The 18,647-nt window shown below is 43.1% G+C and overlaps 1 protein-coding gene and 1 pseudogene across 2 annotated transcripts; one reads left to right on the forward strand and one right to left on the reverse strand.

Annotated features, from left to right (window-relative positions):
• The first annotated feature begins 7,308 nt into the window (after positions 1 to 7,308).
• LOC121270609 (zinc finger protein 239-like) lies at positions 7,309 to 10,482 on the forward strand. Of its 2 annotated transcripts, none has more exons than XM_041175990.1 (2): positions 7,309 to 7,446; positions 8,395 to 10,482. In XM_041175990.1, exon 2 carries the CDS (start codon positions 8,740 to 8,742, stop codon positions 9,559 to 9,561), a length of 822 nt encoding a protein of 273 aa, XP_041031924.1. In that variant the 5' UTR covers positions 7,309 to 7,446; positions 8,395 to 8,739; the 3' UTR covers positions 9,562 to 10,482. The 2 variants fall into 2 exon arrangements, with proteins under 2 accessions (XP_041031924.1, XP_041031923.1); XM_041175989.1 differs by lacking the exon at positions 7,309 to 7,446 and adding an exon at positions 7,488 to 7,572.
• Positions 10,483 to 13,160: 2,678 nt separating this feature from the next.
• On the reverse strand, positions 13,161 to 14,399 carry LOC121270374 (annotated as a pseudogene).
• Between the last annotated feature and the right edge of the window lie 4,248 nt (positions 14,400 to 18,647).

Raw genomic sequence — 18,647 nt, forward strand, 5'->3', positions numbered from 1 at the left:
GCAGGCTCAAAGGGCCAAATGGCCTACTCCTGATCCTAGTTTCTATGTTTCTCGTGGAAAACACTTGCGTAACCATGACACAATAGCATTGATTGCTGTGTATTGTGCAAATTTGTAAATGAGTCATTGGCCACTACTTTCAGACCTGAGAAGTACCTGGTTTACCTCAAACTACCCTGGAATGGTAAATTTTCTCAGAAGTTTGGACAACAGGTTAAACAAGCCATTTCACACTGAAACACATCTTCAACATTGTAATGCTTTGCTCGATGACACACCTGGTGGTCGTGTGACTCTGGTTGTAGCATTTCCGAGCCGCATTGGTGCGGTTCCTCACAAGAGCCGAGTTTGAAGGGGAAGACCCTCATCTGAAATGATCCAGCCCCTTAAATCTGGCTCCTGGAATGAACCCAACTGGAACATTGGACTGTCGCAGTCTGAATCCATCAGCACAGCTCCTGCATCCAGGAGGATAATATTCACTGTTTTATATTCACGTCTGGGAGATAATGTTCAATGTTTTATATTTGGGTCTGGGGGATAATGTTCACTGTTTTATATTGAGCTCTATGGTTTATTAGGGTTGATTCTGCCTCATGATGCATGCTGGGTTGTCAGAGTCACCATTAAAGGCCCTAATCTCAGGTCAGTAACTGAGTTTTCTCCGGGATGGAGAATCAGGGTGGGGTAAAGTGTCTCAGTAATGGACTGGAATTGGTATAATCTAAACCCGAGCTGCACCAGGTAATGGTGACCACCATTACACCATCAGAAACAATCGCTGCACCATGTTAGAAAACCTTGGAGAATATTTTACCTGAATCTTTGATCAATTTTGTTCTATTAAATATTGTAACCAATAAGTTGGATTGCTGATTATTTTTGTAAAGGCAGCTCAGGACCATCAGTTTCACAATGAACCCGCCCATGGGGACTGAGGTGAGCTTCAGACCATCAGGAATAAGGGAAAGGGACTGGAACACTGAGTCTGTCCCTGAATCTCAACATTTGTTAATGAGATGGATTCATTCAGGACTGACAGCAGGGAATTTGTCTGTAGTAGAGTGCTTAAATTGGAGTTTAGTGACTGAGGGAGTTTAAGGGTTAAATTATATCTAAAGTCTAATCTTTCTTTAATTTAGCAATTAACTAAAAAGTTGCTGTTAGGGTTGGAAGAATGTGAGTTTTAGTCCAGCCTTAAAATAGGGCTCATACAGGCTCTGCTTGCAACTGCAACTAGTTAATTATATAACTGGCTTAATCAAGTTTTCAGAGGCTAGGCCAGTTGTATTACCCCTCAGATTCAAAGACCTATTATGCAAAGAAAAACAGGTGATAAAACATTCATCCTGTGCATTAAATTAGTGTAGTTTAACTTGTGATGTTATAAAAGAAGCAGTCACTTTCCTTCATCTTTGAATTTGTAAGTTTAGAATTAAGTTCTGTAATTAGCCTTTGTATCTATGAAGTTCTCTTGATTTTTATTACTTAGGAATGTATCATGTTATATTTTTAAGTGAGTTAAGTTGCCTTAACTTTAGCACACCAATCACTTTCAAGCACTCATTTTATATGTATTTTAAATAAATCACTTTCAAAGACTGATTTTATATATATTTGATATAGATCACTTTAAAGCACTGATTTTATCGGTATTTTATATAGACTGTGTAATTTCTGTAACTTTGTAATTTTTGTAAGTCTATGAACGATTCTGCATTTTTAATTAACTTGTACCAAGGACGTTCAGATACAACAAAACATATGAGGCAAAGCAACCAATAACATACTGATAAGCGTCTATCCTAATGAGACTTCTACAGTACATACGATATTAATACCTATAGATTAATTAGACATCTAAACTGATGAGTCCTGTGTTACTAGACATCACATGCACTATCTCAAATAAGCAGACATCAAAACCATCCTAAGTCCCCTGTCATTTTAGAAGAAAGTCATAAAATTTAATGAAATGACAGGAACTTTATAATGAGAGTGATGTTCCTATGAGTAATTGACACCTAGAACCATAGAAAATTACAGTGCAGAAGGAGGCCATTCAGCCCATCATGTCTGCCAAAAAGTGAGAAAAAAAAACTAGCCACTCATTTTAATCTTATTTTCCAGTACCTGGTCTGTCACTTGCAGGTTACAGCACCTCAGATTCAGATGCAGATCCAGGTACCTTTTAAATGAGTTGAGCATTTCAGCCTTAACCACCAACTTAGGCAGTGAAGTCCAGACACCCACCACCCTCTGAGTAAAAAGGTTTTCCTCATGTCCCCTCTGATCCTTCTACCAATCACCTTAAATCTAAGTCCCCTGGTAATTAACCTGCTAGGGGAAACAAGTATTTCCTGTCTACCCTATCTAGGCCCCTTATAATTTTGTACACCTCAAATAGGTCACCCCTTAACCTCCTCTGTGTGTTCTAAGGAAAACAACCCTAGCCTATCAAATTTCTTCTCATAGCTGCAATCTTCAAGCCGTGGCAACATTCTTGTAAATCTCCTCTGGGCTCTCTCCTGAGCAATTGTGTCCTCCCTGTAATGTGGTGACCTCAGAGGGCCAGTCAAGGCACAATGGGAAATGACATCAATAGATGACCATCACCCTCGAGAAACCAATCAGAATCTGATCATGCACCAGCTAAACCAATCAGGGCCTGATCACACACCGCACTATTCAATCAGGAATCAGTAACATCACTGATCATGTGCATGGTTTGTGGTTTGAAAGGAGTTAAAAATCACCAGTTTTGAACTGCCAAATGTGTTGAATTTGTAAGTGAAAACTGCTCGTCAGCTGAAAGCAGAAAACCAGAGGGCTCGAGCAAGAGAGAGTGAAGACCTCATGTCAGCTCACACCCTAGGCTGAATCGGGAAGCAAGTATCGCATTGAGCCAGTAAAGTCACTGCCTAGCTTTGTTAAGTATGACTTTTGTTGCTTAATAAATGTTCCCTGAGTTACATTACTAAATTGTCCCCTATTACTTGAATGGTTATGTCTGGATGGTTAACAAAAAAATTAATATTGAGTGAGGAGGTTTGGAGGTTAAATGACCCCCAAAAAAACTATAATGCCATGAGGATGGTGGAAGCAGAGGATATGAACAATTTCATAAGGAAATTGGATGGGCACTTGAGGGAAATAAACGTACTGGGATACGGGAATAGAACGGGGCAATGCTCTGCTGGGAGCTGGCATTGACTCCATGGGGTGGATGGCCTCTTTGTGATCTAAAGAGGGAAATTTCAGCTGCTCCACTCCAACCAGCTGAAGTCCCTTATCCCTGGTGCTATTCTCATAAATCTCCTCTGCACCCTCTCTAACAGCTTCATTATCTTTTCTGAATCATAGAATCCATTTTTATATGGGACCTCTGTTTAGAACCATGTTCGAACTAGATGACCTCAACATTTATGATTTCCTTTTAAATAAGGGAAATAGAGGCACTGGAGGAAGTGCAACAAAGATTCACAAGAACAATACCAGAAATGAGAGCATTTAACCTTCAGGAAAATTTGAACAACCTGCGGCTCTACTGAAGAGAGACCTGATGGAAGTCTTTAAGGTTATGAACAGGTTCAATATTCCAGTAGGGATTTCTTGAGCAACATCTTTACCCAGTGAGTGATGAGAATGTGGAACTCACTACCACATTGAGCGGCTGAGGTGGATAGTATGAATACGTTTAAGGAAGCTCGATACATCCAAGAGGGAGAAAGGAATAGAAGGATATGCTGATGGGGTGAGAGGAAGAGGGGTGCGTGGAGGCTCATGTGGAGCGTTAATACTGACATAGACCTATTGAGCCAACTGACCTGGCCCTGTGCTGTACACTCAGTGAAACAGAGACAAATGTATTTAATTGAGATCTACCTGCAATGGTAGGGAAAATACTATTTACTATCCAGGATAAAATAAATGTCCTTCAGCAACCATTGTGGATCATTTTTGTGGGAATGCACACTCCCAGGCTCAAAGAGCATTAGCCCACTGGAAGCAAAGTCATAAGATCGGCCAGTCTATCAGAAAAAAACCCTCTGACCCTCCCACTTCACCAACTGTCGTGAACTTGCTGGTGTCTCAGTAGGGTGGATGAATCGCTGAATCACTTTCCACACTCAGAGCAGGGGAACTGCCTCTTTCCAGTGTGAACTCGCTGATGTTTCTGCAGGTCAGTTGACCGACTGAATCCCTTCCCAGGCTGGATGAATCAATGAATGCTTTCCCACACTCAGAGCAGCTGAATGGCCTCTCCCCAGCATAAACTCGCTGGTGTCTCAACAGGTTGGTTAAGCGAGTGAATCCCTTCCCACACTCACAACAGGTGAACAGCCTCTCCCCAGTGTGAACTCGCTGGTGTGTCAGCAGGTCAGATGAAGTGGTAAATCCCTTCACACTCAGCAGGTGAAAGGCTTGTCCCCAGTGTGAACTCGTTGATGTGTCAACAATTGGGATAACTGAGTGAATCCCTTCCACAACCAGAGCAGGTGAATGGCCTCTGCCCAGTGTGAATCCTCTGCTGTGTTAGCAGGTTGGATGAATCACTGAAGCCCTTCCCACGCACAGAGCAGGTGAAGGATCTTTCCCCGGTGTGAACTCACTGGTGTCTCAGCAGGTGCGATGAATGAATGAAACCCTTGCAACACTAGAGCAGGTAAATGGCCTCTCCCCAGTGTGGATGCATCGATGAGATTCCAGTGCAGATGGCGATCTCAATCCCTTCCCACAGACCCCACATTTCCATAGAGATAAAAACAAAAAAACTGCGGATGCTGAAAATCCAAAACAAAAACAAAAACAGAATTACCTGGAAAAACTCAGCAGGTCTGGCAGCATCGGTGGAGAAGAAAAGACTTGACGTTTTGAGTCCTCATGACCCTTCGACAGAACTATCATGAGGACTCGAAACGTCAACTCTTTTCTTCTCCGCCGATGCTGCCAGACCTGCTGAGTTTTTCCAGGTAATTCTGTTTTTGTTTTTGCCCCACATTTCCATGGTTGCTCCATGGTGCAGGTGTCCTTGTATCTCTTCAGGTTGCATGATCAGCTGAAGCCTCACACAGAGCACATGTACAGTCTCTCCCCACAGTAAATAGCAATGTTTTTTCAAGCTGTGTAACTGGTTAAAGTTCTTTCCACAGTCAATGCACTGGAACGCTCACACTGATGTTTAAAATCTTCTGAAGCAGACAGAACAAACACTTGTCCCTGCAGATTCAAAAACCAATGATATTCAGCCCTACTGAATCGAGTAACTTTGTCAGATCTTAAGGTGATATTTATTTTGAGATATCTGTCTACAAATCCTCCCCTTCTAATAACCTGCGAAAGGAGTTAACACAAGTCATCATTGTCAGTAGAGGAAAGAAATTCAGAACAAATGGTTCTAGTTTCAATGGAAAATTATTTCTTTTCTCATTCCCCAAAGCTGTAAATCTGTTTTCCCCCTCCCTGCTCCCTCCACTTTCATTCTGCTGTACCTAATATACACAAAATTCTCCTAAGGACGCCAATTCATGCTGATCAACAGATCCATGCTTATCGCTCCCTGTCCAAATCAAAAGGACCTAAAAACTTCATGCAGGCTGCTAGCCTCTATATATATTTATTGGACTAAATATGTGTGTAATACTGTACTACTGTATTACTGAATTAGAGATACAAGTGAGTTGTGAAGAAGAACTTTTCTTAGTCAGTGAGCAGCCATGACTTGAAACTCGCTGCCTATGAGGCTGGTGGAAGTGGAGATGATCAATGATTTCAAAATAAAATTGGATGGACACTTGAAGGAAATAAACTTGCAGCAGAATGGAGATATGGAAGGAAATGGGACTAACTGTGTTGCTCTACAGTGAGTCAGCATGGGCCTGAGTTTCCAATTGGATTCCTTCTGCATCATAATAGTCTATGACTATATAGCCACAGCACTATATTACAAGAAATAGTGCTAAAAGTACTGCAAGTACTAGCAATCATAAGAAATTTATTACAGAACCAACAATATATCTAATATCTACCACATAACAACACTAGACATATCTCTGTTGTTATGATCCCCATGGAGACTGATAACCTTAAAATAAACAAATTCGCAGACAAAAGCAAAATACTGCGGATGCTGAAAATCTGAAACAAAAACAAAAAATGCTGGAAAAACTCAGCAGGTCTAACAGCATCTGTGGAGAGAGAAACAGAGTTAATGTTTCGAGTCCCTATGACTCTTCTTCAGTCTTCTATCGAATCATATGAACTTGAAACGTTAACTCTGTCTTTCTCTCCACAGATGCTGAGTTTTCCAAAATTTTCTGTTTTTGTTTCAAATTCCCAGACAACCCCAACAGAATAAACCAAAGGACAAAGTTTCAAACGTCTACTGAAACAATCAAACTAAAATTAACGCAAGTGAAGCATGCATTAACAGACAAACAGTATTTGAATAGACAGGACAAAATTGACTTGAACCAGCTCATTCGATAAAAAACGTTCCACAAAATCAGCAGCATTTCCCCCCTCAGCATATTTGGCACTAATTCCAGTTACAAAGTCCCACGACTCTCTGTATTTCCCAGGAGGAGGGGGAAAGAAAGTGTTTTACTCACAGATGTTGAACAAGGAGGAAGTTTTAGTGTGTTTGTCAAGGTAAAAACAAATGCTGTGCTGTTTAAAATCAAACTACTTGACTTGGAACAAAATAAGGGGAAAAGACATTTTGCAAAGTCCCCTCCCCCACTCCCTCAGCAGGCGCAGAAAGCGCCTGCTGACCTAGTTGTTGGGAGCAGGCGCACTGCAGCTGCCGCCAGCGGTCGCTCTCGATCTCTTTTTGGACCAGCCAGCCGCCGTTGAGGGTTGGGTGGGGGGGGAGGAGGCGGGGGAAGGGGGAGTTCGCCGAGTCGGTTGCCTAGAAACATAGGCTCGAGGAGGTGTAGGGGGAGGAAAAACAATGGGTGGGGGTGGGACTTCCGTGTCCGCGCGCCTGGCCTGCAGACTAAACCCGAGCACGTCACCGTGGAGCAGAGTTAGTCCTATTGTTTAATTCAGACAGTGTTCCATTATGGACGTTATAATAACTCAAAGAGGCGTTCCCAACACAATGTCTCATTGGGATCAATAGCCCTGGTTACAGGAGCAAAATACTGCGGATTGGACAACATCTCAGCGCATCTGGAGGTCAAAGCTCTCCCGCCCCCACGCGCACTCCGGTTGCGCTCCTTCATTGTGAGGGAGGACCGGAAGTGGATTAGTCCTCCAGCCAATCAGAGTGTGGTCTTTGTGCCTCTGGCTGCACGGATTTTCCCCGTTGTTTGAAGAAGTTGGACAATGAGTTTGCTGACTTGCTCATTACTGTCCAGCAAAGCTGCTACTCCTCTCGTTCTCTCTGAATGAAAGTCCAGCTTCACAGACGTTAAAACACCCTCCTCCGTGCAACATCTTTGAGTAAAACACTTTCTTTTCTCCCCATTTCCATTTGTTTTCTAATTCAGGAAGTTATTTTCTAATTGTTGACTTACAGGAGCTGAAGGGAAAGGAAGTGAATCCAAGAAAGACGCAGACTCTGGAAAGGTTGGCTCAGGTCTCCCTCTCTCTTAAAGACATTGATATCCTTTGCTCCCTCAGCTTGACACATTTATTTGTCTGGCTAAATGGATGGTCTCTTTCCTAATGTTTCTAATTAGAGGGGTAGTTTCCCCAGGAGATGGCTGGCATTTAAGGGGACAATTAATTAATATAAGACAGAGATATGACTAATGTTATATGATACATATTAGATTATTATTTATGGTTCTGTAATAAAGTACATTTATCATTATTTCTAGTCTTATATTGAACTGTAGCTTTGTTATATATTTTCAGTCATAGAGTCACGATGGCACAGAAGGAGTCCATTCAAGCCCATGCTGACTCTTTGTAAAGGAATCCACTCAGTCCCATTCCTCCTCTACGTGCCTGCAGCCCTGCAAGTTTATTTCCTTCAAGTGCCCTTCCAATTTCATTTTGAAATCATTGATCAACTCTGCTTCCACCACGCTCGTAGGCAGAAAGTCCCAGGTCATGACCGCTCACTGCTTAAATAAAATTCGTCCTCACATGCCCCATATATCATGCAGTACAGTACTTTATACTACATTAATTTTTGTCCAATAAATATATAGAATTTGTAAGCATGGATCTGTCAATCAGCATGAATTAGCACCTTCAGGAGAATTGGGGGGGTGGTGTATATTAGTACCAGCAGAGTGAGAATGGAGGGAGAGTTTGTGGGATCAAGATTTACGGCATTTTGAGGAATGAGAGAAGAAAGAATGATCCATAGAAACTAGAATTGTGTGTTCTGAATTTCTATCCTGTACTGACAGTTATGACTTTTGTCAACTCCTTTTACAGGACATTAGAAGGGGAGGATTTGCAGACAGATTATCAAACCAAAGATCACATCAGAATCTGACAGTCACCTGATTCATTGGAAGCAGAAATGTTTGCCTGTTCTGTGTGCTTCAAAAGGTTTTAAACTGAAGTGTGACCGGAAAAGCACCAACACACACACACACACACACACACACACACACATGACTGTGAGTGTTCCAGTGCACTAACAGTGGAAGGAGCTTTAACTAGTTACAAAGCCTGAAAAAACACACCATTCATAGCGGAGAGCGACCATACTCATGTGTGTGTGGACAAGTTTTCAACTGAGCGACAAACCTGGGGAGATACAAGGACACCCTCACCATGGAGAAACCATGGAAATGTTGGGAGTGTGCGACGGGATTCCGTACTCCGTCTGCACTGGAAATTCATCGACGGATTCACACCGGAGAGAAGCCGTTCATCTGCTCCATGTGTGGAAAGGGATTCACACACTCATCCCACCTGTTTACACATCAGCAAGTTCACACTGGGGAGAGGCCATTCACCTGCACTGAGTGTGGGAAGGGATTCACTTGCTCATCCCACCTGCAGACACACCAGCAAGTTCACGCCGGGGAGAGGCCATTCACCTGCTCTGTGTGTGGGAAGGGATTCAGTGAATCATCCACCCTGCAGAGTCACCGTGCAGTTCATACTGGGGAGAGGCCATTCATCTGCTCTGTGCGCAAGAAGGGATTCACTCGGTTAACCAACATGCTGCGACACCAGATGGCTCACACTGAAGAGAGGCCATTTACCTGCTCCGTGTGTGGGAAGGGATTCACTCAGTCGACCAGTCTACGGACACACCGACATGTTCACACTGGAGAGAGGCCATTCAGCTGCAAGAAGTGTGGGAAGGGATTCACACACTCATCCAGCCTGTGGAAGCACCAGCGATTTCACACCGGGGAGAGGCCATTCACCTGCTGTCTGTGTGAGAAAGGATTCAGTGAGTCATCCCACCTGCTGAGACATCAGCGAGTTCACACCAGGGAGAGGCCATTCACCTGCTCTGAATGTACGAAGGTATTCGCTGATTCATCCAGCCTGCGAAGGCACCAGCGAGCTCACACAGAGGAGAGAGACTGTTCATCTGTTCTGAGTGTGGGAAAGGATTCACTGAGTCAGCCAACTGGCTGAGATCCCATGGCAGTCACACTGATTAGAGACATTTTAGATACTCCAACTGCACGTGTTAATTGTATCAATGGAGGTTAAGTATATTCAGATGGAGGGCCTGTTTGGATGGTTACATGAGTGCAAAGACAGAGACACTTACTGACAGAGCGTGGAGTGGAGTTAGGAGGTTAATGTTTCATTCGGTGAATAAATCTATACCAAGTAAGGATTGATTCCAGTTTCTTCCTTCACCATAAGGCTGTCAGGATTATAACATGATAACTGAGAATGATTGTCTAATGGTAAAGTTTGGCAACTCAAAGAAAATAAGATTTCAGATAGAGGCTTACAATCCTAGCAGTTTTAGCGAAGAATGGCTGAAAGCAAGTGGAAATTCTCAGGGCCTGATTAGTTGTTGATGTTCTCAGAGTCTGAGCCATACAACCAGTGGAAGAATGAAGTAGATATTTGGACATGGGTTACGTCCCAACCAAGGAGGAAACAAAGTCTGGCCTTGGCATTGCCACTTCCTAACTAAAGTAAAATCAGAAGCAGAAGTATTTTGTGAGCTAGATACCCGTCAGTTGGATACTAATGAAGGTTTGGCTCTTCTATTAGGGTTCATTGAAGAAATTTACAAGAAAGATGATCAAATTGGATGCCAATGAAGCATAGTCAGACTTGGACAGATTTCGAATGAGGTTGAAAGCATCTTTAGCAGATCTGGATTGGAACAGCACTGGAATGACACTGGGAACAATTAACAGGTGTTAGGTCTGACTCAAAATATGATGATCATTTTGCCACTGGACACAGAGCGAGATAAGGCAACTAACTTTTTGGAAAGTCAGTGGATCTGCAGCCTACTCAATCAGGACATTATCGTATCCCCTTAACAATACCTGATGTTTCTAATCAGAGTATTTAAGAAGGATTAATGGAATCAGGTGATAAGAATCAGAGAGAGAGAAAAACAAATTGCTTTTAAGCTGCATGGACAATTTGCTCACCCTTCTATCAACGATTAAAAACCCTCGTAAAGGATGCAAGGGTGGTGGATGAAGCGTATATGAGGCTTAGAAAATAGATTAGTGCAAAGTGTGAAATATGTAAAAAGTATCGGAGAACGCTGTCACATTCTATTGTAAACCTTCACTTGGCACGTGACTTTAACAAGGTATTTGCCATGGATCTAAAGGTGTGGGATAAAGACAGGAATGTTTTCATTCTACACTTTATAGACATGGTAACCCAATTAAGTCTTTCTCCAATAATACAAGGCAAGGATAAAGGGGTGATTATAGACCAAACCATGGGAAATGGATAGCTATTGGACCTGGGCACCAGCTAAGTTTCTGACTGATAATGGAGGGGAATTTGCTAATGACAAATTTAGATGTGAACATTATGGTCATGAACACCATAGTTGAAAGTCCTTTCAGCAATGGGCTCTGTGGATGGAATCAGGCAGTGATCGATGAAATGCTGCATAAAATCTTAGCTGATCAGCCAAACTGCAAGTTGACAACTGCACTGAAATGAACAATTCATGTAAAGAATTCATTTCAGATGGTTGGAGGGTATAGTCCCTATCAATTGGTCCATGGGAGAAATCCCAAATTACCCTCTGTGCTGGGCGACAGCCCTCCTGTTTTACAAGGGACTACAAATAGTTCCAATTTTAATCAAAAATTATCGGATTGTTTCATGAAAGGATGTCCTCAAACGAGGAAATTATTGGGGATCCTGGAAGAGGGATGTCTTATAATGTAATGCTTTGTACAAAATAAGGAAAATTTTCTTTTTCAATTTTTGAAACGTTGTTTGTGCATGCTGTTATGATCCCAGTCAAAACCGTTAACGTTTAAAGAGAAATTCGAACGCCCAGTGATTAACTGAAAGAGTTATGCCACAAGATTCCATGTTTTTAAACAAAACTAAACTTTACTGTACATAGAAAAGAAAAGAATATTAAAAACCAGCACCATGAGCTTAACACTATAATTTATAAAGACTTATGCTGTAAACACAGTTCTACTTTTTAACTTGCCCCCAAGAGTTCCCTTATACTTAACGATATCTTGAAGGTTCGTTCACTTCTGTTCCTGGGACTATCCCAAAGGTATGCCAAAGCTCTCCAGAATTCACTTTAATTCTCCTCAGTATTCCAGCTATTCACCAAGCTCCAAGTTTTTATGGTGGCCCTTCAATTAGCTTTTGACTAAACAACCCTCCAACTTTCCTTTAAGACCTCAAAACTCTGGATTCCTCAGTCTAAGCATGGGCTTCACTGACATCTTGCTGAGGGATTTAAGCATTCGGAACACCCCTAGTTCCTAATGGCCCTCTAGGCTTCCAGTCCCACAGCTGGATCACAGCTCCTGGGACCACAGCTGACTGCTTCCAAGTGAACTGCAGACTGCCTGCTTTCTGTGAGAAAGACCCAGAATTCCAACCAAGGCTCCACCCTGAATCACTTATCCCCATGGTAACAGAGGCCAGTTAGGATGTCCAATTGATATTTAAATTTATTAACTTTTAGCTTCAAAACTAAACCTTTTTCCCTGAGGTCTGCATGAAGAATTCACCTCTCTAACAAAGACAGGACAATAATTGTCAGACCCAATGTCTCCAGTCTCCAGCTAAAAGAGCCCACCTGCCGTTTTACAGTTCTTACCTTTCGAGCTTTGACTTCTTAAATCAACATGAGCCACACCTTGTGATTGTGAATTCCCTTAGGGTATTTCTGTCAGATTCTCAATCCAGATTTTCCATTGATCTTACAATAAAAAAATTCCCAAACTAATTTGTATTACGGAAACATTAAAATTATGAAACTAGATCTTCACAACATCTTCCCCAGGAAGAAATGAAAATGTCTCATCCTTGTAATATCCCATTTAGAATATCACAACTTACAACCTGCTGTACATCTTAACAACAGCCATGATCTTACCGAATGGCGGAGCAGGCTCGAGGGGCCAAGTGGCCGTCTCCTGTTCCTGAGTCGTATGTTTCCCTATGTTCAACTATCTTATAACCTGCAATACACATAATAATCCCTGAAGGGTGACCTGATGGAAATATGAAAGATTCTGAAGCGGTTCAATTAGCCAATAGGGCTTTCATGAGAAATCTCTTTACCCAGTGAGTGGGAGAATGTGGAACTCGCTACCACAGCGTGTGGTTGAGGTGAACAGCATGGATATATTTAAGGGGAAGCTAGATACATACATGAGGGAGAAGAAATAGAACGATATGCTGATGGGTGGGGGGGTGGGGTGGGGAGGGCAGGGTTGGAGGCTTATGTGGAGCATAATTATTGACATAGACTAATCGAGCCGACTGGCCTGGCCCCTTGCTGTAGACTGAATGGAACAGAGACAAATGTATTTATTTGAGAGCTACCTGTAGTGGTAGGAAAAACAATATTTACTATCAAGATAAAATAAATATATTTCATCAGCTTTTACGGGTCATTTTTAAAAATCCATTCACTGCATATGGACTTCGCTGGCTGAGCCAGCATTTACTACCCATCCCTAGTTGCCCTTGAGAAGGCGGTGGTGAGCTGCCTTCTTGAACCGCTGCAGTCCATGTGGACTGTTAGGAAGGGAGTTCCAGGATTTTGACCCAGTGACACTGAAGGAATGGCGATATATTTCCAAGTCAGGATGGCGAGTGAAATTTCAGTGTAAAAATGCACTCCCACATTCAAAGAGCATCAGCTCACAAGAAGCAAAGCCATGGGACCGTCCGGTCCAGCAGAAAGAGACCCTCCAACCGTCCCACGTCACCAACTGTCAGAATGAACATGGTTCAGTCCTGGATGTGACTAACAGCAGCAATAACAGCAGAATCTAACTGCTGTACCTACTTGTGAACTTGCTGATGACTGACCCATACATGGAACAGGTGAATGACCCTTTGCGGATGTGAACTTGCCAGTGTGACTGCTGGTGGGATGACTGAGTGAATCCCTTCCCACATTCAGAGCAGGTGAACGGCCTTTCCCTGGTGTGAACTCGCTGATGTCTCAGCAGTGTGGATGAAGCACTGAATCCCTTCCCACATTTAGAGCAGCTGAATGGCCTCTCCTTGGTGTTGCAGCAGATTGGACAACTGAGTGAATCCCTTCTCACAGACAGGGCAGGTGTAGGGTTTCTCCCCTGTGTGAATTCACTGGTGTGTCAGCAGATTGGAGGATTGAGTGAATCCTTTCTCGCAGTCAGAGCAGATGAATGGCCTCTCCCCAGTATGGAGACGTTGATGTGTCTGCAGTGTGGATGAAGCATTGAATCCCTGCCCACACTCAGAGCAAGTGAACAGTCTCTCTGCAGTGTGAGCTTGCTGGTGTCTCAGGGGGGTGGATGAATCAGTGAATCCTTTCCCACACTCAGAGCAGGTGAATGGCCTCTCCCCAGTGTGAACTCTCTGGTGTCGCAGGAGGTTGCACAACTGAGTGAATCCAACCCCACACTTGGAGCAGGTGAACGGCTTCTCTCCTGTGTGAACTCGCTGGTGTTGCAGCAGTGTGGATGACAGAGTAAATCCCTTCCCACACTCAGAGCAGGTGAAAGGCCTCTCCCCAGTGTGAATACGACGATGAGTTTCTAGCGCAGATGGGGAAGGGAATCCCTTCCCACAGTCCCCACATTTCCAAGGTTTCTCCAATGGTGTGGGAGTTCTTTTGTCTTTCCAGGTTTGAGGATCAGTTGGAGCCTCGTCCATACACAGAACATGTGTACTGTCTCTCCTCACTGTGAATGGTGCCCTGTTTTTTCAGGCTGTGTACCTAGTTAAAGCTCTTTCCACAGTCGGTCCACTGGAGCACTGTAACCAAGATGAGTGCGTGTGTGTGTGCTTTTCCAGTTACAATGATATTCAAAATGTTTAGAAGCTGACAGAACAGTCAAACATTTCTCCTTCTGGATTCAAATTTCCAATGATATTCGGGTCCTGATGAATCAAGTGATTGTCAGACATTGACATGTTCTTCGGTTTGAGATTTCTGTCTGCAAGTCCTCCGCTTCTAATATCCTGTATAAAAGGAGTTCACAAAAGCCATCACTGTCAGTCCAGGATCCTAGTTCCCAAGAAATAAACATTTATCTTGGCTTGACTTGCCCATAGCCAAGCTGTTCCAGTACAGCTACAGCACTGGTATCTACCTCTCAATGTGGAAAATTGCCCAGGAATGTCCTGTTCACAAAATGTACGACAAATCCAATCTTGCCAATTACCGTCCATTCACTGAATAATCAGCAAAGTAATCAAAAGTGTCATACTTTTGAAATAACTTTTGAAAAGAATGAGAATGATAAGGCACAGAGTTAAAGTAATTGCTAAAAGAAGCAAAGGTGACAAGGAATTTATTTCACAGAGTGTGGTTATAGTCTGGAATGAACTACCTGAGAGTTTGGAGGAGGCAGGTTCAATTGAGGCATTCAAAAGGGAATTAGACTGTTATCTGAAAAGAAATATTGTGCAGGGTTACGGGGAAGAGGCTGGAGAATGTTACGAAGTGATTTGTTCATTCGGAGAGCCGGTACAGACATGATGGGCCCAATGGCCTCCTGCACGGTACCAATTCTGTGATCTGTGAATCCTGGGCACTTCAGAAACTGCTCTATCGACTGTGGGTTGGCCAGGTGGATCGTAAATGCTTGGAGGGGCCTCGGGCCCTTGGTTTATTATAGAGCCAGAGAGACCTGCTCAACTTTTCCAGTTTTTCCTTTCGGATTTCCATGGTTTTTCAGGACAATAGATTTCCTCAGTGAATTAATCAATCATCAAACCAGCTTTAAAATTCCACATTTGAACCCATGTTCACAGAACATGATAAAAGCTAAAAACTGCAGATGCTGGAAATCCAAAACAAAAATAAAAATACCTGGAAAAACTCAGCAGGTCTGACAGCATCTGCGGAGAGGAGCACAGTTAACGTTTCGAGTCCTTATGACTCTTCAACAGAACTAAGGAAAAATAGAAGAGAGGTGAAATATAAGCTGCTTTAATGGGGGTGGGTGGGACAAGTAGAGCTAGATAGAGGGCCAGTGATAGGTGGAGATTGCCAAAAGATGTCATAGACAAAAGGACAAAGAGGTGTTGATGGTGATATTAGCTAAGAAATGTGCTAATAGGTGACATTAAGGGTAGAAAGCAGGACGAGCAAGGTACATATAGCCCTAGTGGGGGTGGGGTGGGGGGAAGGGATCGAAATAGGCTAAAAGGTAGAGATAAAACAATGGATGGAAATAACATTTAAAAATAATGGGAATAGGTAGGAAAAGAAAAATATATATAAATTATTGGAAAAAAGGGGGATCAGAAAGGGGATGGGGATGGAGGAGAGAGTTCATGATCTAAAGTTGTTGAATTCAATATTCAGTCTGGAAGGCTGTAAAGTGCCTAGTCGGAAGATGAGGTGCTGTTCCTCCAGTTTGCGTTGAGCTTCACTGGAACATTGCAGCAGCCCAAGGATGGACATACTTCAAATACCTTTAATCTGCATGCTGTATAAAGTATAGTGGGAACGGTCACTTTTTAAAAGGCTTACTTCCAGTAATGTAAACTACCATGAATGTGGTGAATCCCTGTAAAACAATCAGAAAATGAAAGTAATGTTTGTAGCTGGACTTTTTGTTTGGATTACTGTGGGAAATAAGGGACAGAGACATGATGGGTCTGAGCAGGATGTGTGAGGGCAGTTTAGGGTTAGACGCTGATCATACTGCACTCCACAGGAACATCACATATTTCCCTTTCTGGTGCATCTCAAGGACAGACACTGAAGTTACTGCACCCCAAGGGGACATCACAAACTGCCCCTTTCTGGGACAGCTCAGGGTTGGATGCTGACCAAACTGTCCCTCAAGGATATCCCAAACTGGCCCCACTCTGAGATAATCATTGCTGGAGGGACTGCAGCCAGGACATAGGAACAAGATGAGGCCATTCAGTCCCACAAGTCTGCTCCCCCATTCAATTAGATCATAGTTGATCTGCACCTCAACTCCACTTTCCCATCTTCGATCCATTTTCTTTGAGATCTTTATTTAACAAGAATCTATCGATTCCCATCTTGAAAATTTCAATTGATCCCTGGCCTTTTGTGGAGATTGGTCCAGATTTGCATCACCTTTTATGTGAACAAGTTGTTTCTGATTTCACTGCACTTAGTTGGGTATCAAACAATGACTCAATGTCTAACACAGGCACAATGGACACAAATCCAGTTACCCTGAGAGAATACACACAGCTGGACAGGGGTCACTGAACTGAATTCGGACCACAAGCAAAACCAGGCTGAACATGAAGATAAGGCAGAAACACAAACAGATGTGATAGTTCACAATTAACCATAAATCAAACTGAATTAGAATGAACATTGGAGGAGCTTGATTAGATTCATAATGCAGAATCAGTCATAAACTGAGACAATTCATTTAAGGATAATGGAAGATACTGGATAAAGATAGGAATGATTTCATTCTGACAGGATGAGGAGAGGCTTGGTAGAGGATAGATAAGGATGTGGTTTCTGCAGCTACTGTAGTTAAGTACTTTCACAAGGAAGGAGGTGGTTAGATGATGTAAGTGCCACTATTAAGCTGCAAAAGTAAAACAAAACTTTATTTGGACAATGAAGTGGACAAAGGAGAAGATCTGTTAGTTCGGTGGCAGTTGTAACTTTTAGGGTTATTAATAAAAATTAACTTCACATTCCCACCTCTGAGTCAGAAACCCCACTGCAGACTGTCCTGTTGAATGGAGACAGCTCTCCAGCTCATTCTGGATTTATATCAGGCAGGATAGGTTCTTCTCCGCCGATGCTGCCAGACCTGCTGAGTTTTTCCAGGTAATTCTGTTTTTGTTTTTGTTTAGGATAGGTGTGTCCTGCTGGTCTAGCTGTCCACTCGCATTTTGTGAGTTGTGGGAACTCATCAAACTCTCCCGGTTGAAGCCGGACCAACAGATCGGCTGGAATTAAATTGTCCCAGACATAGAAGGAGCGTTCAACAGCCTGTGAATTCTTCCATTAATTCAGACTGTTCTCCAAGAGCTGAGTTCAAAGAGAAACAATCACAACACTGTGTGATTTCCTGAAATAATCCCTGCTGTCTGTCCTGAATGAATCCCTTTCAGTAACAAATGTTGAAATGTTTGCTCCACACCCACAGGGTTTCTTAAAGCCACAAACAGAAAGGTCCAGTTTTCTCCTGGCGTTGGAGACAAATCAGCTTCCAAAATGATGCAGTGTTTCAGCCAATGAAGGAGATCCGGGCTCAGCTCCGCCCCCTCTTCCTATTGGTCCTAAACCCCCGCCAATCATTCCCCGGCGTAGTGACCTAGAGCATGCGCAGTGCCGGTGTTGTCCATAGACGCTTGTTTGTCTCATCTTCATGCGGTAAGGAGGCGGATAGGCGGGGGCAGCGTTAGGGGCAGTGGGTGGGAGGGGAGGCTTCACAAACACCCAGTGGAGGCCTCAACGCTATAAACAAGAAGCTGCAGGTACTTTGGTTGCACCAACGGGGCGGTATCTTTCTTGGTGAAAGGCTCAGGTTAACGGCCGCCAGCGTAATGGGGGGTGCGCATGCGCGGTCACCACTCCCTGTCAGAAGGAATGTCAGAGACAGAGAATGAAACTGGCACAGAAACAGCCCCTTCGGCCCATCGTGTCCGTGCCGGCCATCAAGCAACCTGGTCCAGATTCCAACCACCCTCTGGGTGAATTTTTTTTCTCAAATCCCCTCTCAGCCTCCTGCCCCTTACCTTAAATCTTACCTGGTTATTGACACCTCCGCTAAAGGGAAAAGTTTCTTCCTATCTACCCTATCGATGCCCCTTATTATTTTGTATACCAATGTTGTCAATTTCTATCTCGGACTGACAGGGATGGATTTTGGAAACTCCTTTTACAGGGAATTAGAAGAGGGTTTTGAGACAAAAATCTCAAACCAAACATAACATTAAGTCAGAACCTGAATATCATCGGCCTTTGAGTTTAAGCATCAAGTTCCAGGTCATTACCACTCACTGTGTAAAAAAAATTCTTACACTCATTCCCCCTGTATCTCTTGCTTAAAATCTTCAATTTATGTTCA

This window comes from Carcharodon carcharias, chromosome 27, assembly GCF_017639515.1.
Source record: "Carcharodon carcharias isolate sCarCar2 chromosome 27, sCarCar2.pri, whole genome shotgun sequence".
Lineage (NCBI taxonomy): Eukaryota > Metazoa > Chordata > Chondrichthyes > Lamniformes > Lamnidae > Carcharodon > Carcharodon carcharias.